This window comes from Clinocottus analis, unplaced genomic scaffold (genome assembly GCF_023055335.1).
Source record: "Clinocottus analis isolate CAN_PGR_092001 unplaced genomic scaffold, fCliAna1.0.p SCAF_16, whole genome shotgun sequence".
In the NCBI taxonomy this organism is placed as follows: Eukaryota; Metazoa; Chordata; class Actinopteri; order Perciformes; family Cottidae; genus Clinocottus; species Clinocottus analis.
The window spans coordinates 6,320,592-6,338,301 of NW_027175887.1; the positions used below are offsets into that span (position 1 = coordinate 6,320,592).

The window sequence follows — 17,710 nt, forward strand, 5'->3', positions numbered from 1 at the left end:
ATGTGATTATGCATATTTTATAATAATTTCGAGGTGTTAAAGGGTAGTTTAGCGAGAAAAACTGATGTAAAAGGTCGATGCAGTTTCTAAATGAACCCTCAACGATGGGGGGCGATAGTGAGTCCGAACCGCCCTAACCGCCCTCATGTCAATAGAAGAAGAAAGCCGGAAGTAGTATCTCGTGCGCATGGCGCTTTTTGGGAATTTATTTATCTTCTGAATACGCGCCGAACTTCTATCTCGATAATAATCTTTGCTGAGTTTACTACAACAGATTACAGGTGAGTTAGTTCCGTACACTGTAAATTATAGTTCAGTTCCTGAAGATAAACTTCAAGCTCCGTTGAGCTGAATTGCTGAACAGAAACGTAACTGCAACGTCGCCTCCAAGTCATTCATTGCTGTACTTGTTAGCTGGCTAGCATGCTAGTTTTTGACTCGCTGCTAACATTGCAAACAAGGACATGTTGATTTGTAATCATTGAATAGTTCTCACGTAAGACAGATTGTGTCAAGTTTTTTTCCCCGACGTAAACTATATGATACATGTCTGTCGTGGTGCATGTTGTGCTACATGCAAACTTAGCATGGGCTCTAATGTTAACTTACGGTAACGTTATGTTTAAGCAGACTGCTGAGGAAGTCATCACCGGCTTTTGGAAAAAGAGCAAAACCTAATTCACAGTACAAGGCACTTTTTTTTTTTTTACTAATGAGACGTGTAATTGACTCTTGTTGCTAATTGAATCACACCAACAGAGACATGAAATAACATTGATAATGCACATTTTGACAATTCTCGTATCGTCTTCCACATCAGAGACTGTAGACACGGCTATTTCATCTCCAATTTTTTCTCCGCAGAGCTGTTGTGTCATTGTCTTTTGTCATTGGTTTTAAATCATATATTTTCTTGACCAAATGACCGAAACTTTATATCAATGTTTAACCCATGACCCTTTCAGTTCTCTACAAGATGGAGGCTGATCTGTATGACGAGTTTGGAAACTACATCGGTCCAGAGCTCGACTCTGATGACGATGAAGATGATCTGGATACAGAGGACAGAGATGTTGACGAGGTACTTATAAACAATGTCTATAAACTGTTGCCTTGGTGGTGCTTTTAATTCAATATGTGCAAACATGTCATGGTAATTACACTCTCCCTGTACAGGTTGATGATGACGAAGATGATGAGCCTGCTGATGTTGATGAGGATGTCCCTGGCATGGAGGTGGTCCTGCATGAAGACAAGAAGTACTATCCGACAGCAGAGGAGGTTTATGGACCTGAAGTGGAAACTATAGTCCAAGAGGAAGACACACAACCTCTCACAGGTTAGATGCAAAGAGCAGTGCAGCCTGTATTAGCAGATTTGCAGTAAACAACATACTATTTACTTACTTGATCCACATGCTCTCACATAGTCATAATGTTATAAATTATATTCCAATCCTTACAAATACACATGTTGTTGCTTCACTCCAGAGCCCATCATCAAGCCTGTGAAGAACAAGCGGTTCACCCTGATGGAGCAGGAATTACCTGCCACTGTTTATGATATGGAGTAAGTCATCTTCATGAGTATATACATGTGTTTTTTTTCTGCCAATGAAGTCTGAAGATACAAACGTACGTACAAACAGTTGCAGTTACCACACTGCTGTATTTCCTAGTGCATATATTACATTTGCATGTGTTTACTGTGTGTCTTTCAAGCTCTGATATCCCTCTTCTTTCTTGGCAGATTCCTTGCAGATCTGATGGATGGTCCTGAGCTAATCCGTAACGTCACCCTGTGTGGTCATCTTCACCACGGCAAGGTTAGTGCCCGCCTCATGGCTGCGTCTCTTTTAGCTTTTTATTTGTAGATTTTTAGTGAGGGCAGTATTGACTGCTTGGGTCAGGTGGATGTGCACAAAAATGCCAGGAGTTGAGTTTTCATTAAGTCAAAATTATGACCAGTGTGTTAGCTGCATACTAAATTTGTCAGAGCACATATGGTCAAATTGCCACCTAAATTACAATTTGACTAATTGCTGGCAAGAAATATAGCATTAAATGTCAAATAACCCACCTGGCTCATTAGTTAAAAGCAAACTTAAAAAAACGGCACCTCCCACAAACTGAATGTTCTCTGATCTCGCTCAGCTAAAAACACAGAATCTGTCAACTCATTGGTGGACCGTTCAGTTTGTAAACTGAAGGATTTTGACATATTCTCTCATAGTAGGTGTTCAACTGATTTCAGCGGTTTAGATAACACAGACATGCTGTTATTACAGGCATGCGTGCGTGCGTGTGTAATTTTATTCTTTTTGTTCTGGCGGGGGTTCCTGTTGGTCTGGCAGCTCGCCAGGCCTGTATAATAATTGGTGACTCACTGCAGGGCTTTTCTGTGGCATTTTGCCAAAGAGGACATGTGTTCTTAAGATGAAAAATTAATGAGGATATAAATTTTTTGGAGCATATGCTAATACCGTGGCTGCTCTTTGGACTCATCTGTGAATTTTATTCTTTTTTTTTCTTTCTGTTCAGACCTGTTTTGTGGACTGCCTGATTGAACAGACGCACCCAGAAATCAGGAAGAGAGACGATGTGGATGTGAGTATCAACTAGAATGATAAACCCATTGTGTAAAAAAAATGATTACACTTGTATTCTGTGTATTACAGCAGAACTAACATGACTTTTGACTTTTTCAGCTCCGATATACAGACATCCTCTTTACAGAACAGGAGGTAAGTGGTGGTGTTATATTGTTCAATCATAATAACAACTCACTATATCCTTAAATATTGAGTTCCCACTTATTCAAATGTCATAGAAATTGCAAACATGGAACTATTACTACTACAAAAGAATACAGTTTAATTTGACATCTTTACTTAAGTGGAAGTTGCAGGAGCATTTTGCCAGAAATCATTAATAAATCATCTTTAAGCTGATATAATTATGTTTCTCTTTCTGCAAAGGTCATTTCTAACATGTGCTTTTTCCATAGAGAGGTGTTGGTATCAAGAGCGCCCCTGTCACAATGGTCCTGCCAGACTCCAGAGGAAAATCCTACCTTTTCAACATCATGGATACACCAGGTATAGTGCATTGCTGGATGTTGTGTTTACTGAATGTGTGTTTGCTGGTTTGTTTTGGTGTATCTCAGCAGAAAGTGATGTTTAACATTTCGTTTCTCCCTAAGGCCACGTGAACTTCTCTGATGAGGTCACTTCTAGCATCCGGCTTTCAGACGGTGTAGTCCTCTTCATAGATGCAGCAGAAGGAGTGAGTCAATCCTAATTTCTTCCCTTCATGGTCTCCCAATCCTGCACTCTTTGCACAGTTGTCAATATTCTTCAACCTTGAAAACAGCACTGCTCAACTCGACTCACTTCTGGTACCGGTCACTTTCACAGCAGATAGTAACTGTTAACTCTGCCTTTGGTGTATCTCTGCTCAGGTGATGCTGAACACAGAGCGCCTGATCAAACATGCAGTTCAGGAGCGTATGGCAATCACCATCTGCATCAACAAGGTGGACCGGCTCATTGGAGAGCTCAAATTGCCTCCTACAGACGCCTATTATAAACTTCGGCACATTGTGGACGAGGTCAATGGTTTGCTCAGGTAATGCCTTAAAACCCATCACGTGCACAGTGTTTAGAGGACATGAATGGCTTCTTGAAATGTAGTGCTACTTATTGGTGGAAAGAATAGTGACATCAGGCACTTCATTGTCATTTCTCTTCCTTCACAGCACCTACTCCACAGATGAGAACTTGGTGGTGTCTCCGCTCCTCGGAAACGTGTGCTTTGCTAGCTCTCAGTACAGCGTCTGTTTCACTCTGGGGTCCTTTGCCAAGATCTACTCCGACACTTATGGTAAGGCTCTTCAGCATAAAGTTACACCGGCACATCCTGTTTTCTATCTTGTGCCTCACACAGTTAGTCAAGTATTAACTTGCTCATCTCTTTGTGTTTGCAGGTGACATCAACTATAATGAGTTTGCCAAGAGGCTTTGGGGAGACATTTATTTCAACCCCAAAACGTGAGTATCAAACTTGGACTTTAACAGAATACTGCTATTTAATGCTAAGCAATCCTCTCTTAACACATTCTCATATCTGCCATCTTCTGTTTTTTTGTACAGTCGCAAGTTCACCAAGAAAGCTCCCAGCAGTAACTCTCAGCGCAGCTTTGTGGAGTTTGTTCTGGAGCCTCTCTACAAGATCCTCTCACAGGTTGGACATGGCTAACACATGTTTTGTGGAACAAAGCAACACAACAAGCACAATACTTTCAGGATCTGGCTGAGTCGCTGACCGCAGTGTGTCATCCTCACCCAAATCCTCTTTTTGTCTAGGTGGTTGGGGACGTGGACACATCTCTTCCCAGAGTTCTGGATGAACTGGGGATCCACCTTACGAAAGAGGAACTGAAGCTGAACATCCGACCTTTGCTGAGGCTGGTCTGTAACCGCTTCTTTGGAGAGTTCACCGGTAAGGCTTCATTTGTTTTCATTTTGTTTGTCAGTATTTTTATAATTTATTCATTGTATGTATAGAACAATGTTTTTTCTTTCATTGAACTGTATGCATGAATATATTGGTAGTATAGTAATATTAATAGTAGTATAGTAATTAGAACAAAGACTCTCAGATGCACTTTATCTGTCTTGCTGCTTTACACAATATATCTGCTCCTGATTGTAATTTTAATCTGAAGAGAAATTATCATGATTTGGTCAACATCTTGTATGAATGTTAAGTTGAGCACACATTTCTTCTCTCCAGGCTTTGTCGACATGTGTGTACAACACATCCCCTCACCACATGAGGGTGCTAGGAGCAAGATAGAGCACACGTACGCTGGCGGTCTGGATACAGACCTTGGGGAGGCCATGGTAGAGTGCGACCCTGATGTGAGTATTAAGGAAGCAGAGCAGGAATCTCCTGTTTATTGGCTGGTGAGAAGCAGATTCGCCAATTAACTGCAAAATGCGGCAATCTGTTTCTAGTTATTCCAGCTGCTCTTACAGATTAAGCCAACAATCTGTTTTAATTCTCCTGAAATGAGCAAGCTTTTAAATAAGACAATAAAAGACATCACAGTTTTCCAAGTTCCATTAAAAGTCTCACTGCTTTTTGCCAGCGTCCTCTTATGGGCTTTTCTTTGGAAAGAAATTGCACATTCCGGTGTCTTTCCTGTCCTGTTTTCTATCTCCCTCTTATCCTTCTTTTCTGCTCACCTCATGCCTCTCGCCCTCAGGGTCCTTTGATGTGTCACACCACTAAGATGTACAGCACCGAGGACGGGGTTCAGTTTCATGCGTTTGGCAGAGTGCTGAGCGGGACCATTCAGGCAGGTCAGCCTGTCAAGGTGCTAGGAGAGAACTACACCCTTGAAGATGAGGAGGACTCCCAGGTCTGCACTGTGGGCCGCCTCTGGATTTCAGTTGCCAGGTACACTGCAATGTTTTCTGTGTAGGAGACGCCAAGCAAAGAATGTTAAAACAAGAGTATTAATAGAGTATGCCATTAATATTCTATATAGGGTTTCATTTAATAAATACAGACTGAGATTATTGTTTGGTTTATATGCGGCAGGTTATCACATCAGGAGATAATGACGTGTCATTTTATCACAAATAAATGTTTTATTTTGTATCTTAAGTTCTCAAATACACCACATATACATATATACTTCTCAAATGCATTTAATTTTATTAACGGTAATTTTTTCTAAAATCTTACTGTGCCGTTCACATTTTTAGATACCAGATTGAAGTGAACCGAGTGCCTGCTGGCAACTGGGTTCTAATCGAAGGTTGCGACCAGCCAATCGTCAAGACCGCAACAATCACAGAGCCCAGAGGGAACGAAGAGGTGAGACTGAAGCCGGAAATACCACTTTTTAAAATGACTTTATGAGAAATGGTATCGCTTAATTTTTTGTAATATTTTCTCTGACAGGCTCAGATTTTCAGGCCACTGAAGTTCAACACGGCATCAGTTATAAAGATCGCAGTGGAGCCCGTCAACCCATCAGAGCTGCCGAAAATGTTGGACGGACTGAGGAAGGTCAACAAGAGCTATCCGTCTCTCACCACAAAGGTAAGTCGCCACATAAGTAAAGGAACACGCTTTCAACACTTGTAAATGTCAATCCCTCTAACACAAGCTGAATAAAGTAATTACTCTGGTTACATTTATTCTGTTAGACATTTAACCAGCTGGGTAGCCTCTTGAAATGGTTCTCTAGGAAATAAAATACAAATATGGATTCTGCAAGAAGGACAAAACTGATCTCAACAATAATTGTGTTACTTAAATGCCTTAATTTTAATTGGCCATATGTGGACGTCTTTGTCTTTCAGGTGGAGGAATCTGGGGAGCACGTCATCTTAGGGACGGGAGAGCTCTACCTGGACTGTGTCATGCACGACTTGCGCAAGATGTACTCTGAGATCGACATCAAAGTAAATATTCTCACTGCCTACAAAAATCAATATAAGCGAGTCTTTGTGTTTCCTTGTGTAATCGTGCTCGTCTTTGTCCACAGGTTGCTGACCCCGTCGTGACTTTCTGCGAAACGGTTGTCGAGACGTCATCACTCAAGTGCTTCGCTGAGACGCCAAACAAAAAGTACGTATCGAACACGATATTGTTTAGATCTTTTCCACACCCACAATGACAAGAGTGCAATTACAAGAAAACATACTTTGGTAAATTATTGATATCACTTAAACTTTACGGCTCTGATAATTTTCTGTTTTTATAAAGTTTCTAATTTCTGACAAACTGTTTTAACACGCTTCGATGGTGTATTTCTTTGTTTGTATTTCTTTGTTTGGAGTCACTGTCAGTTAGTCCTTCCCTGTGGCCGAGTCTCCCGGACCCAGAATGAGTGATTGACAGCTGTGTGATGTGATTGACAGGAATAAGATCACCATGATTGCTGAGCCCTTGGAGAAGGGGCTGGCTGAGGACATCGAGAACGAAGTGGTGCAGATCACGTGGAACAGGTGAGATGCAGCAGATGAGATGGAGCCAATATCGCCACCACACATATTGAACTTGCGATCCCTTAATTAATTGAAGTGACTTAATGTGCCTTTCATCTTAGATGTGTAGATTTCCTCCATTTCACTCTGATATAGCCTTATTAATTTCTCCATATATCAGAGCCACTCTGGCCGATCATTAGTTTTCATTATTTCCTGGCTCAACCGGTATAAAGGAGCCAGCGAGGTGATTGGTTCTTTAATTAAATGTAATTATTGAATAAGGTAGAAAGATATGGAAAAGTCTGGGGTGGAAATGGTCCTTTATAATAAATGTTAAACTGTTAGGACTGCACAACAGTAATCAGGTATTTCTGCCTCACCGTGTCGGTTTGAAAGGGACTGTGGAAACTGAATGTAAGAAATGCTAAATTTAAGATCAATGTTCACTATTAATATATCTTTATTTAAAAAATGTAAAAAGATGTACAGAAGAGCATTTCTGTAATTGAATATTTAAATGAAGGACGAGCATTTCTGTGCAATGTGACGAGCGTGTTCTCATTTAAATCCCTCCGTGTACATTGATCAGATATCTCTCAGTATTTGAATCAGCCACTAAAATCATGCCTGCATTTCGCCGTCCTCGTGACATGACGAGTCTGCGAGTGCGTGTTCTGCTGGAGCGTGGCTTCCTGTCAGTCCTCGGCTCATCTGTTCGGCCATCTGGACCCAGCGGTGCCAGCGATGCCAAAGAAGTGACATACTTCACACACCATTAAGCTGAACCTGCGCTCTACTCCTCCTCTGCCATTAACCCCACTGCCCCCCGATCAACCAATCTCCTTAATGTTCCCGCTGACACACTGCGCAGACCTCCTTCCAACCAGCTCTCTTTCCTCATGGCAGGAAAAAGCTGGGAGAGTTCTTCCAGACAAAGTACGACTGGGATCTGCTGGCTGCCAGGTCCATCTGGGCATTCGGACCGGACACCACGGGACCAAACATCCTCGTCGATGACACGCTGCCCTCTGAGGTGAGTTTTGTACCAACCAATCACGGCTGAATTTAGGCTCCTTGTCTGGGCACCGTTTCCTATTGGTCTATTAGCTGTATCGTGTGACAACTGTTTTCTTTTTGGATCAAGTTTTTAATGTCAACATTCCAGAGTCCAAAGAGATCAAATCACCCGTTTTATCAGGTCAAAAGTTCAAACTCCCAAATATTCAATTTACAAACCGAAGAAGCAATAAATTCTTACACATGAGAAACTGGATCCAACACATTTTTGAAAAAACTCAAACCTTGAAGTTGTTACCATTTCAAATTTAGACCCTCACACTTTCTTCAACCTTTGACTTGGGTGACAATGATTACATCATTTTTTAATAAAGCTACATTCGGGATCAGAATACCGGTTTCATACCGATCTCTTGATGTCATTTGCTTTTCCTCTGTAGGTGGACAAGGCGCTGCTCGGCTCGGTCAAAGACAGCATCGTTCAGGGCTTCCAGTGGGGCACCAGAGAGGGGCCTCTGTGTGATGAGCGTGAGTTCTCTACTCCTTCTTTTTACCGCTGAAACATGTCAGTTTTTAAAAGGAGTTTTTTTTCTCTGCACTGCCATTGGTACTGGAATTTCCTATGAGCCTGAATGTCTACAACCGTGAGCGTTAAGCATTGTGCGAACGGGGGAAAAAAACTGTTTTCCTAATGAGTGTGATGTCTCAAAAACTTGTTCTGCTCCTTTCAGCCATCAGGAATGTGAAGTTTAAGATCCTTGACGCAGTCATTGCTCAGGAGCCCCTGCACAGAGGAGGCGGCCAGGTCATCCCGACAGCCAGGAGAGTGGTGTACTCTGCTTTCCTCATGGTGAGATCATCATCCCAGAGCCCATTCTTCTCCTAATCTGCCACCAGCTCCTCCTGCCTTCATTTTCATCTTTGCTTTCTGTAATGTCCCATTATCGTGATTACGATTTCCATTTTGCTGACTGCGTTCTCTTTTAATTGTAGTGTGATACCTTCCCTCTTTTTTACAGTTTTGGCATCTCTTCTTATCGTTGGCTTCTTCACAGCTGTAATGATACATTATTGGCTGTGTCGTATCTGTGCATGGCCTGAACCTCATTTTCATACATCTCCTCGCCTTTGACCTCCCTTTCTAATGTTTGGTCTCCCTCGTGTCGCAGGCTACTCCAAGGCTGATGGAGCCCTATTACTTTGTGGAGGTTCAGGCTCCAGCGGATTGTGTATCTGCGGTCTACACAGTGCTGGCTCGAAGGAGGTTGGCATATTCATTCTCCTAATATCTAGTGTCAACCAGGCAGAAATGTAATGCATTGACAATATGCTGCAATATTAAAAAAAAGCAAGGGTTTATGGTTAAACAAAATGTGGTCCTGTGTTTGTCTTCCAAGGGGTCATGTCACCCAGGACGCACCTATTCCAGGGTCTCCTCTCTACACCATAAAGGCTTTCATCCCGGCCATCGACTCCTTTGGCTTCGAGACAGACCTTCGGACACATACGCAGGGTCAGGCCTTTGCCCTGTCTGTTTTCCACCACTGGCAGGTAAGCGAACCAGATGAACAGCATACAGAGAAATGGCAAAATGTGAATTAATGCACGTTTCCACCGACTACCGTTATGCCAATAGTAGATGGCACTTAGCTATGCATGGTGCTAATTCTGCAGTTCTCCACCCATTAAACCATGTGTACATTTCAAGAGTTATTGTCCTCTTAATTGGTCATCTGGCTGTGAAGAGATCTGTCCCTGACGCTGTTTCAATGGAAGTGATGGGAGAACAGCTAGTCCTGTCCAACTCAGAGTTTTTTAATAAATCTGACCTGCTGATTCCGTTTATTTCATATCGATTTTTTCCCCTAGAAATATAATTGACAGCAAGGCTGCAGACGATCTTTTTTCACCACTGTCATGGAATATAGACGAGATTGGAGCACATGATTTAACTTCGCTCAATACTCATTTTTACTGAATAGAGCTTGAACGGATCATAAGTCAATGCAACCTCCGTTACCATTTATCTGCAGTTCTGTCGGCAGTAGAGCCGGTCACTGCCGTTAATCTGACCAGCAGCCATGGGAATGAATAGCTATAACATTTGTAATTCATGATAAACATGTGAACATTAAGACATTTATTTTTCAGATTGAAAAAAAAAGCTTCGTAAAGATGACAAACCTGATTTAAAAAATATATCCTTTTGTCACAAGCATCAAATCTGGCGTACACGTAACTGTAACCGCTTGTGCAGCAGAGTGTCAAACCGTGTGCACATGTCTGCCACTCTTGCTAAAATGCTTCTGATGTGTAGTGTCAAGTCATTAAGTTTTAAGTGTAGTGTAACTGTCTCGGTCTGCTATGTCTGACATGCGTTTGTGTCTGCACTCTGCAGAGCTGTGTCAGTGAAATTTAACTCCACTTAGGAGGATTACTACCTAACAGCAAAGTCCTTCATGTGGAAGAGGAACATGTTTCCTCAGTGCTAATATTTAATGTTCTTTCCCCCCCGAGGAGAAAAGTGTGAAACAAGGGTCATTAATTATTTATTTACATGCTTGTACAAACACTGGAGAAGTGTTTGTATGGAGTGATCCTTTGGGAACATATAGAACAAGTGACAACCATTGTTGACATTTTTGCCTCCGCAGAACTAAAGCTAAAAAAAAAGCTCGCGCTACCATGTTTTACAGTACTGAGCAGTATATTGACCTTTCATTATTTAGCTGTCAGTTTTTCTTTTATATACTTAATATGACGCAAACCACTGAGTTGTAAGAAAAGCAGTTACTAAATTAGATTTTTTTTTCTTGCATTATTCCTAAAATGTTTTGTTAGTCGGTTAAAAGAACGCTGTTTTTTACTTCCTGTCAAGTGTGATGATTTATTTCCACATCACCTTGTCTGAGGTTGTTGGTGCTGAACAGAAAATACCCAGAAGACACTCCTTGGGTCCAAAACCAATCGCCTGATGAATTTACTTTCTAAAGGGCAGCTACAGAGTTTTACCCTGACACAATCAACACTCTGAATCTTCTCTGGGTGTCAACAGACATTATTCCTGTAGGCACATATGGATTGAACTGCCCTAGAAAATAAGAATATCATGGATTCCCTGAACTGTGTTGTTTGCCCCAATAAACTCAAGAGGCTATGTGTGCCTCCCTCATTAGTTTGATTATGTACGGCCAGTATTGGCATGCAAACGGCACAGTGTTGAGTTACTGTTGTTAGCAGCGCTTTCCCATCTGTTGATTGGGCTTCAGCCATGCCATTGATTTATTTTTTCCCTTTTCCTCCCGTTTAATCTGCCCCTGCGGCTGGAAACGTCTTATTTATCCCACTCTCCCAAACGTTTTCTAGATTCTTTCAACCTTTGCCATGGCTATATGACGTGTTCCCCCTGAATACAATGAGATCGTGTTGTGTAGGTTACGCTGCGAGGGCCTTAATAAAATAGATTGAGTGAATCATTTTTAAACGCCTGCGAACGCTTCGTCTAACTCGTCCTGCTAACATTGCTTTGGTCACAAACTGAAGCGGTGACGGCACTTTTCACGTTGCTTCTCCATCAAGTTGATGGACGCAGTCCTGACTCCGTAACAATCAGACAGACTTGCTACTGAATCAGATATTTAGTGAAAGGTCAGAGCCACTATTAGAAGTGTCCACTCAGTTTGTTAAAGCTCAAAATGTGATTGTTGATGTCATCGCACTGTTTCTCCGATCCAGCTGCCGTTTGTGTCTCCTCTCTATGATAACTACAGTTAATATTTCCTTTCAGATCGTCCCCGGTGACCCGTTAGACAAGAGCATTGTGATCCGGCCTCTTGAGCCTCAACCCGCGCCCCACCTGGCCAGAGAGTTCATGATCAAGACCCGAAGGCGCAAGGTGAGCCTTTGGTCTTCCCGTTCATCTCCTCAGTTGTTTGTGTGTCTTCTTGTCTGATCTTGTGTGTGTGTGTGTGTTGCTCTGCAGGGTCTGAGTGAGGATGTGAGCATCAGCAAGTTCTTCGATGATCCCATGTTGTTGGAGCTGGCCAAACAGGACGTGGTGCTCAACTACCCCATGTGAGACTGCAAACCAGAAATGCAACACCGAAACCTCCACTAGTCACGCAATCTAACTACAGTCACGCAAAATCCATAAAGGGATTTCATAGATTCAGGTTACACAGCGGTTACTCAGAAGACTCCATTGCTATGTTGTTAGCGTATCTGTAACGGAGTGAGCTCACCTGGATTGATTCAGGTGTTCTTTCCTTTTGGAAAACGGCTGTCAAAACATTGCAGAGGTGTGTTTGTCATCTTTCTTGTATTTTTATTTTTTGTATGTACAAATTATCATTGTTTTTTTAGAATAAGATGACTTGGAAGTGTTTTTTTTAAAAGAAATTGGATGTCGTCGGTCTGGCATATTTCTGAATAAAATAAGTTTGTGTAAGTCAAAGAAATATGTTTTATTGTTGTGCTTTCTTAGTCGATGACAGAATGCACATGATGCAACGTTAGAGCGCTTGTGTATTTGACATATAAAGGGAGTTTATAATTGTAAGTTGGGGAGTTTGAGTGTCGTGGACTCAGTTCTGTGGCTTGAGACCGGTGCTAAGTGGGAGCTTTGCTGACGGTTCAAGTGATCGACGTGACCGATGGATGCAGGAGGGAAACTAAAGGTTTAGGTCACATGACCAAGATACCAGCAAGGAGACTGATGCAGCAAGATTTAGTATTGACACGGGAGTTGGCAGAAAATCTTAAATGTTTACAATAAGAGAACCTACATTTTCTAACTGTACTGCAGGGTGTACTAGTCTCAGTTACTGAGTAGAATGGTTGTGGAGTAGTTAATAAATAACTATGATCAATCACAAAGGATTACAATAAGTTTGAAGCTGATCTTCAGTATGAATCACAATAACTCATGAAATATTGTTAATATCAACCTTTTGTGTAGTATATTTGTCGTACTGATAAATAACACCCAGTTTAATTTCAACTCAAATTAACACACGAGGAGGATGATGGATGGTGTTTAGGATACTTTATGTAAAAAGACTCAAACAGATATAAAATGAGGCTACAATAGAATAATGTTCATATTAACCCTAATAATGACATTGTATGTTGTCACCTGCAGGAAGTGAAAAAAAATGTAAGAACAAATTCAAACTGCCTTCTCAATAGATGTTTATCACAATTAGATCATCCATGCTCATGGTATAACACTTTGATATCTCATCCTAGACATTAATGAGTTTAGTTTTTAGGTTTGTTTGTTCCAGTTGATTTTAGGGGTGATATCAGCAGCGCAGTCCATAGACAACATGGGGATAGCTGGTTCAAGTCCAGCACAGACCAGGTACGGAGTGGACTGGTAGCTGCAGAGGTGCCGGCCTAGAAAACAAAAGTCATTTTCCCAGGAGGACAAATCATTTTTTATTAGTATCATCGCACACAATTGGCCTTGAGTGTTGAAGAGATGCTTCATCCAAGGATTTCAAGCTGACAACGGGCAATGTGCTTTGTGAAAGATGAAACTGACCTTTCAAGCCTACAGGTGATACACATTGCATCTTCAAAACAGTACATGTTAAGAGGATAATCGCTCTGAAGAGCAACGTTTAACTACACTTCATGATGGATTGACTGGAGTCTCGTCACGCCTTCACAACACTGCGGCGTCTGAACGGCTCAGTCCTTCATCAGTCACCACTGACAATCTCCAACAGTCCTGGAGGTGACGGAGATGGGAAGGTAAGACCAGGGACAGCAAGAGTCAAAAAGGGCCTGAGCTGCTTTGACATTTGGACTGAATGTCAATTCTGTCCAGCAAAAAAAGGAATTTTTTTGATTTTAGCAGATGGTGATGGAGGAGTAGGGAGGAGGGGGGGCACTGTGCCCTTTACAACTGCTGAGGGGAAGGAGAAATGAAGAGATTGAGGAATTTCTGTAAACATGAACCCCCCCACGCCCCCATTAGGATAAGCTGAACACAGCGAGGACACTTGACTCATCAAGGTATCCGCATGCGGACGCTTTCGGGGTTCGTATTCTCTCACCTCCGTTCAGAAGGCATCAACTCCGCCCGTGTGTTAAGCAAATGTGCACTCAGACGACACGGCTCCGTCACTCCTCCCCTGTGCTGGCGCGAGCCCGGGATCGTGCCTCGCCCCGGGCGGTGAGACGGATGGCAGCAGTTCTTGCCGGTCTGAACACAAGGCCCCCGAGCGCTTGTTACAATCTGTGGTCCCTGTGCTAATTATAGACGAGAGCAAGCCTCCGCCTCGGTGTCGGGCCGGCTAGGGGCACCCTTCTCCTGCGAGTTCAGGCCTTTTGCCTTTTCGCTTTCCACCTCCATCTGCTCCGCACCGCCTCATCAGTCACCTTTTCCCGCAATGAATCTGTCCTCTTACTTAACCGCATCCTCTTGCCTCGTGTCTCTGCACCTGCACACCTCTGTCAGTCTTTGTCATGCGTCTGTGACTCAATCACACTTGTCTCTTCCTGCTAACATCACACACAGACCTTTCCCTTCAGAACAGCAGCCCAAAGTAGAAAACTACTGTCACGGAGAGTCCAGACAGGCAGTTTTATTTACGACAGTCTTTTTCTTATGTGCCTGTTGTCTCGTAACGTTTACGAGGCTGGGTCAAGTGAGCGGACATTTGCAAAGACCTGGTCAAACCAGCCACTGTTAGTATTTGTTAATATTTATTCTCAATATATTACACAACACATCAAATAAGTAGATTACACATAAACATATGTATTACATTCATTTGCATACAACATTTTAATGGTCCACTATACTAACTTTTTGTACCATACTGCAGTGAAAAGTTCCTGCCATACTGATTACAGTATGTAATTATAAATCATAAAGAGTTTTTTTTATGACATGCTATGTAACATTTTAATGACTTTTATGATATTCTATACTTTGAATTCAATGTCATACTATGTTATGACTACTATATATATATATATAGTATGCCTTCTTTATAACATACAGAATGACATTGTTTATTACTGTGACATTTCTTCCAACCTACAATAATCAGTTATATGACATATTTATTAAAAAAAGCAACATGTACTGACATGAACATGAAAGACACACGTGAACACAGACAAATACATAAAGGAGTTACGATTACGTACGTAATGAAATTGTGGTGGAAAGCCAAAATATGTAGTGGAATTGTTGCAGTGGTAATAAATAAAGATAAGCTTCAACAACAATATAATTAAATGTCATAAAATAATATGTAAGCAACAATTATAATTTCAATACTTATGAGTTAAATAGCAATAAGGTGCGAGGCCGAACCGACGCCGCGGAGCGGCAAGTGAGAGCCCTGACTGCTGATAGTAACATTGTGGTTTCTGTTATGGTTTATTTGTTGTCCTTTTTCGCTTGTTGGTATGTTTTGTGTTGTGAGGCCCCAACATGCCTGAAGAGGACCAGGAGCCGGGCAACCGCACACCAACACCTCCTAGCCGTGTGTAAAAATTAAAATAGGTGGGGGGCAAAGGAATCAAGAAACAATTATAGTATTTTGATAAACAATTTGTGTCGACCTGATCCAAATAAATATAACAACAAATACAAATAATAAAATAGATAATAATGACTTAAATATAATAGACAACTGTCAGAGTTGTGGAAATTGTGGTATTTTAGAGCATGCATATTGTGGTGAGGAAAGATAAATATGCGAGTGAGATGTTATTGCAATAAGCTGTTCCAGGTCTATCCATGGGGTCTCGTGGTTGGTGAGATGAATCCATTAAACAAGGTTTAGATTTGATTTGCCAGATAGAAGAACAGAAGGTTTGGAACGTCTTGTCTGCAGAGGAAGTCGCTTTTTTTTTGGAGAGTCGTAGGTTTGTTTTCAATATTCAAGTATCTAATATTACCAGTGGGAAATGAGAGCGCTGATTTCTTTTCTGCAGAATCCCAGAGGGAGAATTGTGGACTTGTTCCAGTTTGTGTAATTAGAGAATTTGAAGAAGGTGTTGATGAGATTAAATATGTCATAGTGTCAGGGATCCTGGAAGTACAATGAAATACTTTTGTATGACTTATTTAGGCATACTATACTGTGCCAGTGTAATCGCATGTTATTTATACATTTTATAAATCATTCTGGTGTTCATAAATGTACTAGACCTCCTCTTGATCTTAATCACTTTAAGTCTTGTTACAACTTCTTGTTACTCAATTTAAAAAGGTGCAAGATGCGAGATTGGGATAGTCATGATTGCCTCAACGGGCTCTCAACATGTCGACGGCCAGCCGTAGGCTCATGGCTACCAGCACAAACTGAGAAAAGTGCTGACAGAGCAACATTGTTTGCCTGAGGGCGAACCAGAGGGTGCTTTGCTTCCGATATGATGCCGTGACGGTGTTATCGGCTTTAAACGCCGAATGAGAGCAGAGCGGAGCAAACCTTTGCTCTCGAGTGGCGCTCGCTCACATGTACTAACGTGACTGTACCATGAACTAGCATGCTCGGCCTGCCTTGTCAACAAAGCAATGAGAAGCGTGGATAAGACCACACACACAGATCTATCTGAATCTTAACATAGCATGCTGTTGCTTCCTGCTATGTTATTGTACACAATGAAAGATGCTGCTCCTTTAACTTGTCGCATACCACGCACGTTTTGTGCTCTCCTTCAATCTAGTGTACTTATGTACAGTTTTTATACATGCTGAATATTCCTCTCATTTTATTTTATTATCTTATTTGTACTTCTTTTTGCTTCTCAACGCTCTGCAGATCAATAAAGACTCCTCTCCATTTTTAGAGACATACTACATTGTAAAATGTTGCATGACATTTTTAGGGCAAACTATACTACAACATTTTTGGTTTTATACTCATGGCATAGTTTATGGTGTTTTTTATGATTGTTTGTATGGTATACCAGATACGAATACTATGACTAGTTTTTTTTTTTATGGCATTCTTATGGTATTTTTTGTGTCATACTGCATGAACTTGTTTTTAAATGACATTTTCATGGCATACTTTTTCAGACTGCATTTGTGCTGATGAAGATAATCCACATTGTTTAGCTATTTCAGATGAGGATATTTAAAGTGGCCTATGGCTAATTTTGGTACTCAGTTATTACACAGAATAAATAATGTAATTCTTAGTAATGTCATTACTAAGTGGTAGAGCAGGGTCATCCTTCAATCAGAGGATCGGCCGTTCGATCCCCGGCTCCACTAGTCCATGTCGATGTGTCCTTGTCGTGAAGACACTTAACCCCCAAATGGCTCCCGCAGGCTATTCCTGCAGTGTATAAATGGTATGAATGATTAGACAGTCCTGATGGGCAGGAGGCACCTTGCATGGCACCTCCTGTCATCGGTGTGTGAATGTGTGTGTCTGGGTTAATGGTGACGTGTAGTGTTAAAGCGCTTTGATTGATTGGAAGATTGGAAAAGCTCGATACAAGTATAGTCCATGTACCACTTACCAAGAACCAGGTCTGTAGATTTGCATCTTAATGCATTTTTACTCATTTTACAACTGTGCCCTTTCAAAACTTTCTAAACCCTGTCCTGAATATTTCTTCAGTTTCCCCATATACCAAAGAGCATCATATGTTCTGGCCTCTCCCTCTTGAATAGTCAAATGTAGCTTATCCCACAGAAACACAGGAGGG

At 41.5% G+C, this 17,710-nt stretch overlaps 1 protein-coding gene across 1 annotated transcript; it reads left to right on the forward strand.

The window, feature by feature from the left end:
• Window positions 1-166: 166 nt before the first annotated feature.
• On the forward strand, window positions 167-12,464 carry eftud2 (elongation factor Tu GTP binding domain containing 2). Its single transcript, XM_068579098.1, has 28 exons — window positions 167-281; window positions 966-1,081; window positions 1,177-1,339; window positions 1,491-1,569; window positions 1,750-1,825; window positions 2,541-2,606; window positions 2,708-2,743; window positions 3,007-3,097; window positions 3,202-3,284; window positions 3,460-3,626; window positions 3,757-3,881; window positions 3,985-4,048; window positions 4,151-4,241; window positions 4,364-4,499; window positions 4,794-4,921; window positions 5,269-5,462; window positions 5,774-5,885; window positions 5,973-6,113; window positions 6,377-6,478; window positions 6,562-6,644; window positions 6,938-7,024; window positions 7,913-8,039; window positions 8,464-8,551; window positions 8,755-8,873; window positions 9,193-9,287; window positions 9,421-9,574; window positions 11,811-11,918; window positions 12,006-12,464. The coding sequence occupies exons 2-28, from the start codon at window positions 977-979 to the stop codon at window positions 12,099-12,101; spliced, it is 2,916 nt and encodes a 971-aa protein (XP_068435199.1). The 5' UTR covers window positions 167-281; window positions 966-976; the 3' UTR covers window positions 12,102-12,464.
• Window positions 12,465-17,710: the final 5,246 nt, after the last annotated feature.

Coding starts and splice junctions, on each gene's coding strand:
- eftud2 (XM_068579098.1), top strand. CDS start 977: ATGGAGGCTGATCTGTATGACGAGTTTGGAAACTACATCGGTCCAGAG. Junction 1,826..2,540: donor GTCATCTTCACCACGGCAAG/GTTAGTGCCCGC, acceptor CTTTCTGTTCAG/ACCTGTTTTGTGGACTGCCT. Junction 11,919..12,005: donor TCAAGACCCGAAGGCGCAAG/GTGAGCCTTTGG, acceptor GTTGCTCTGCAG/GGTCTGAGTGAGGATGTGAG.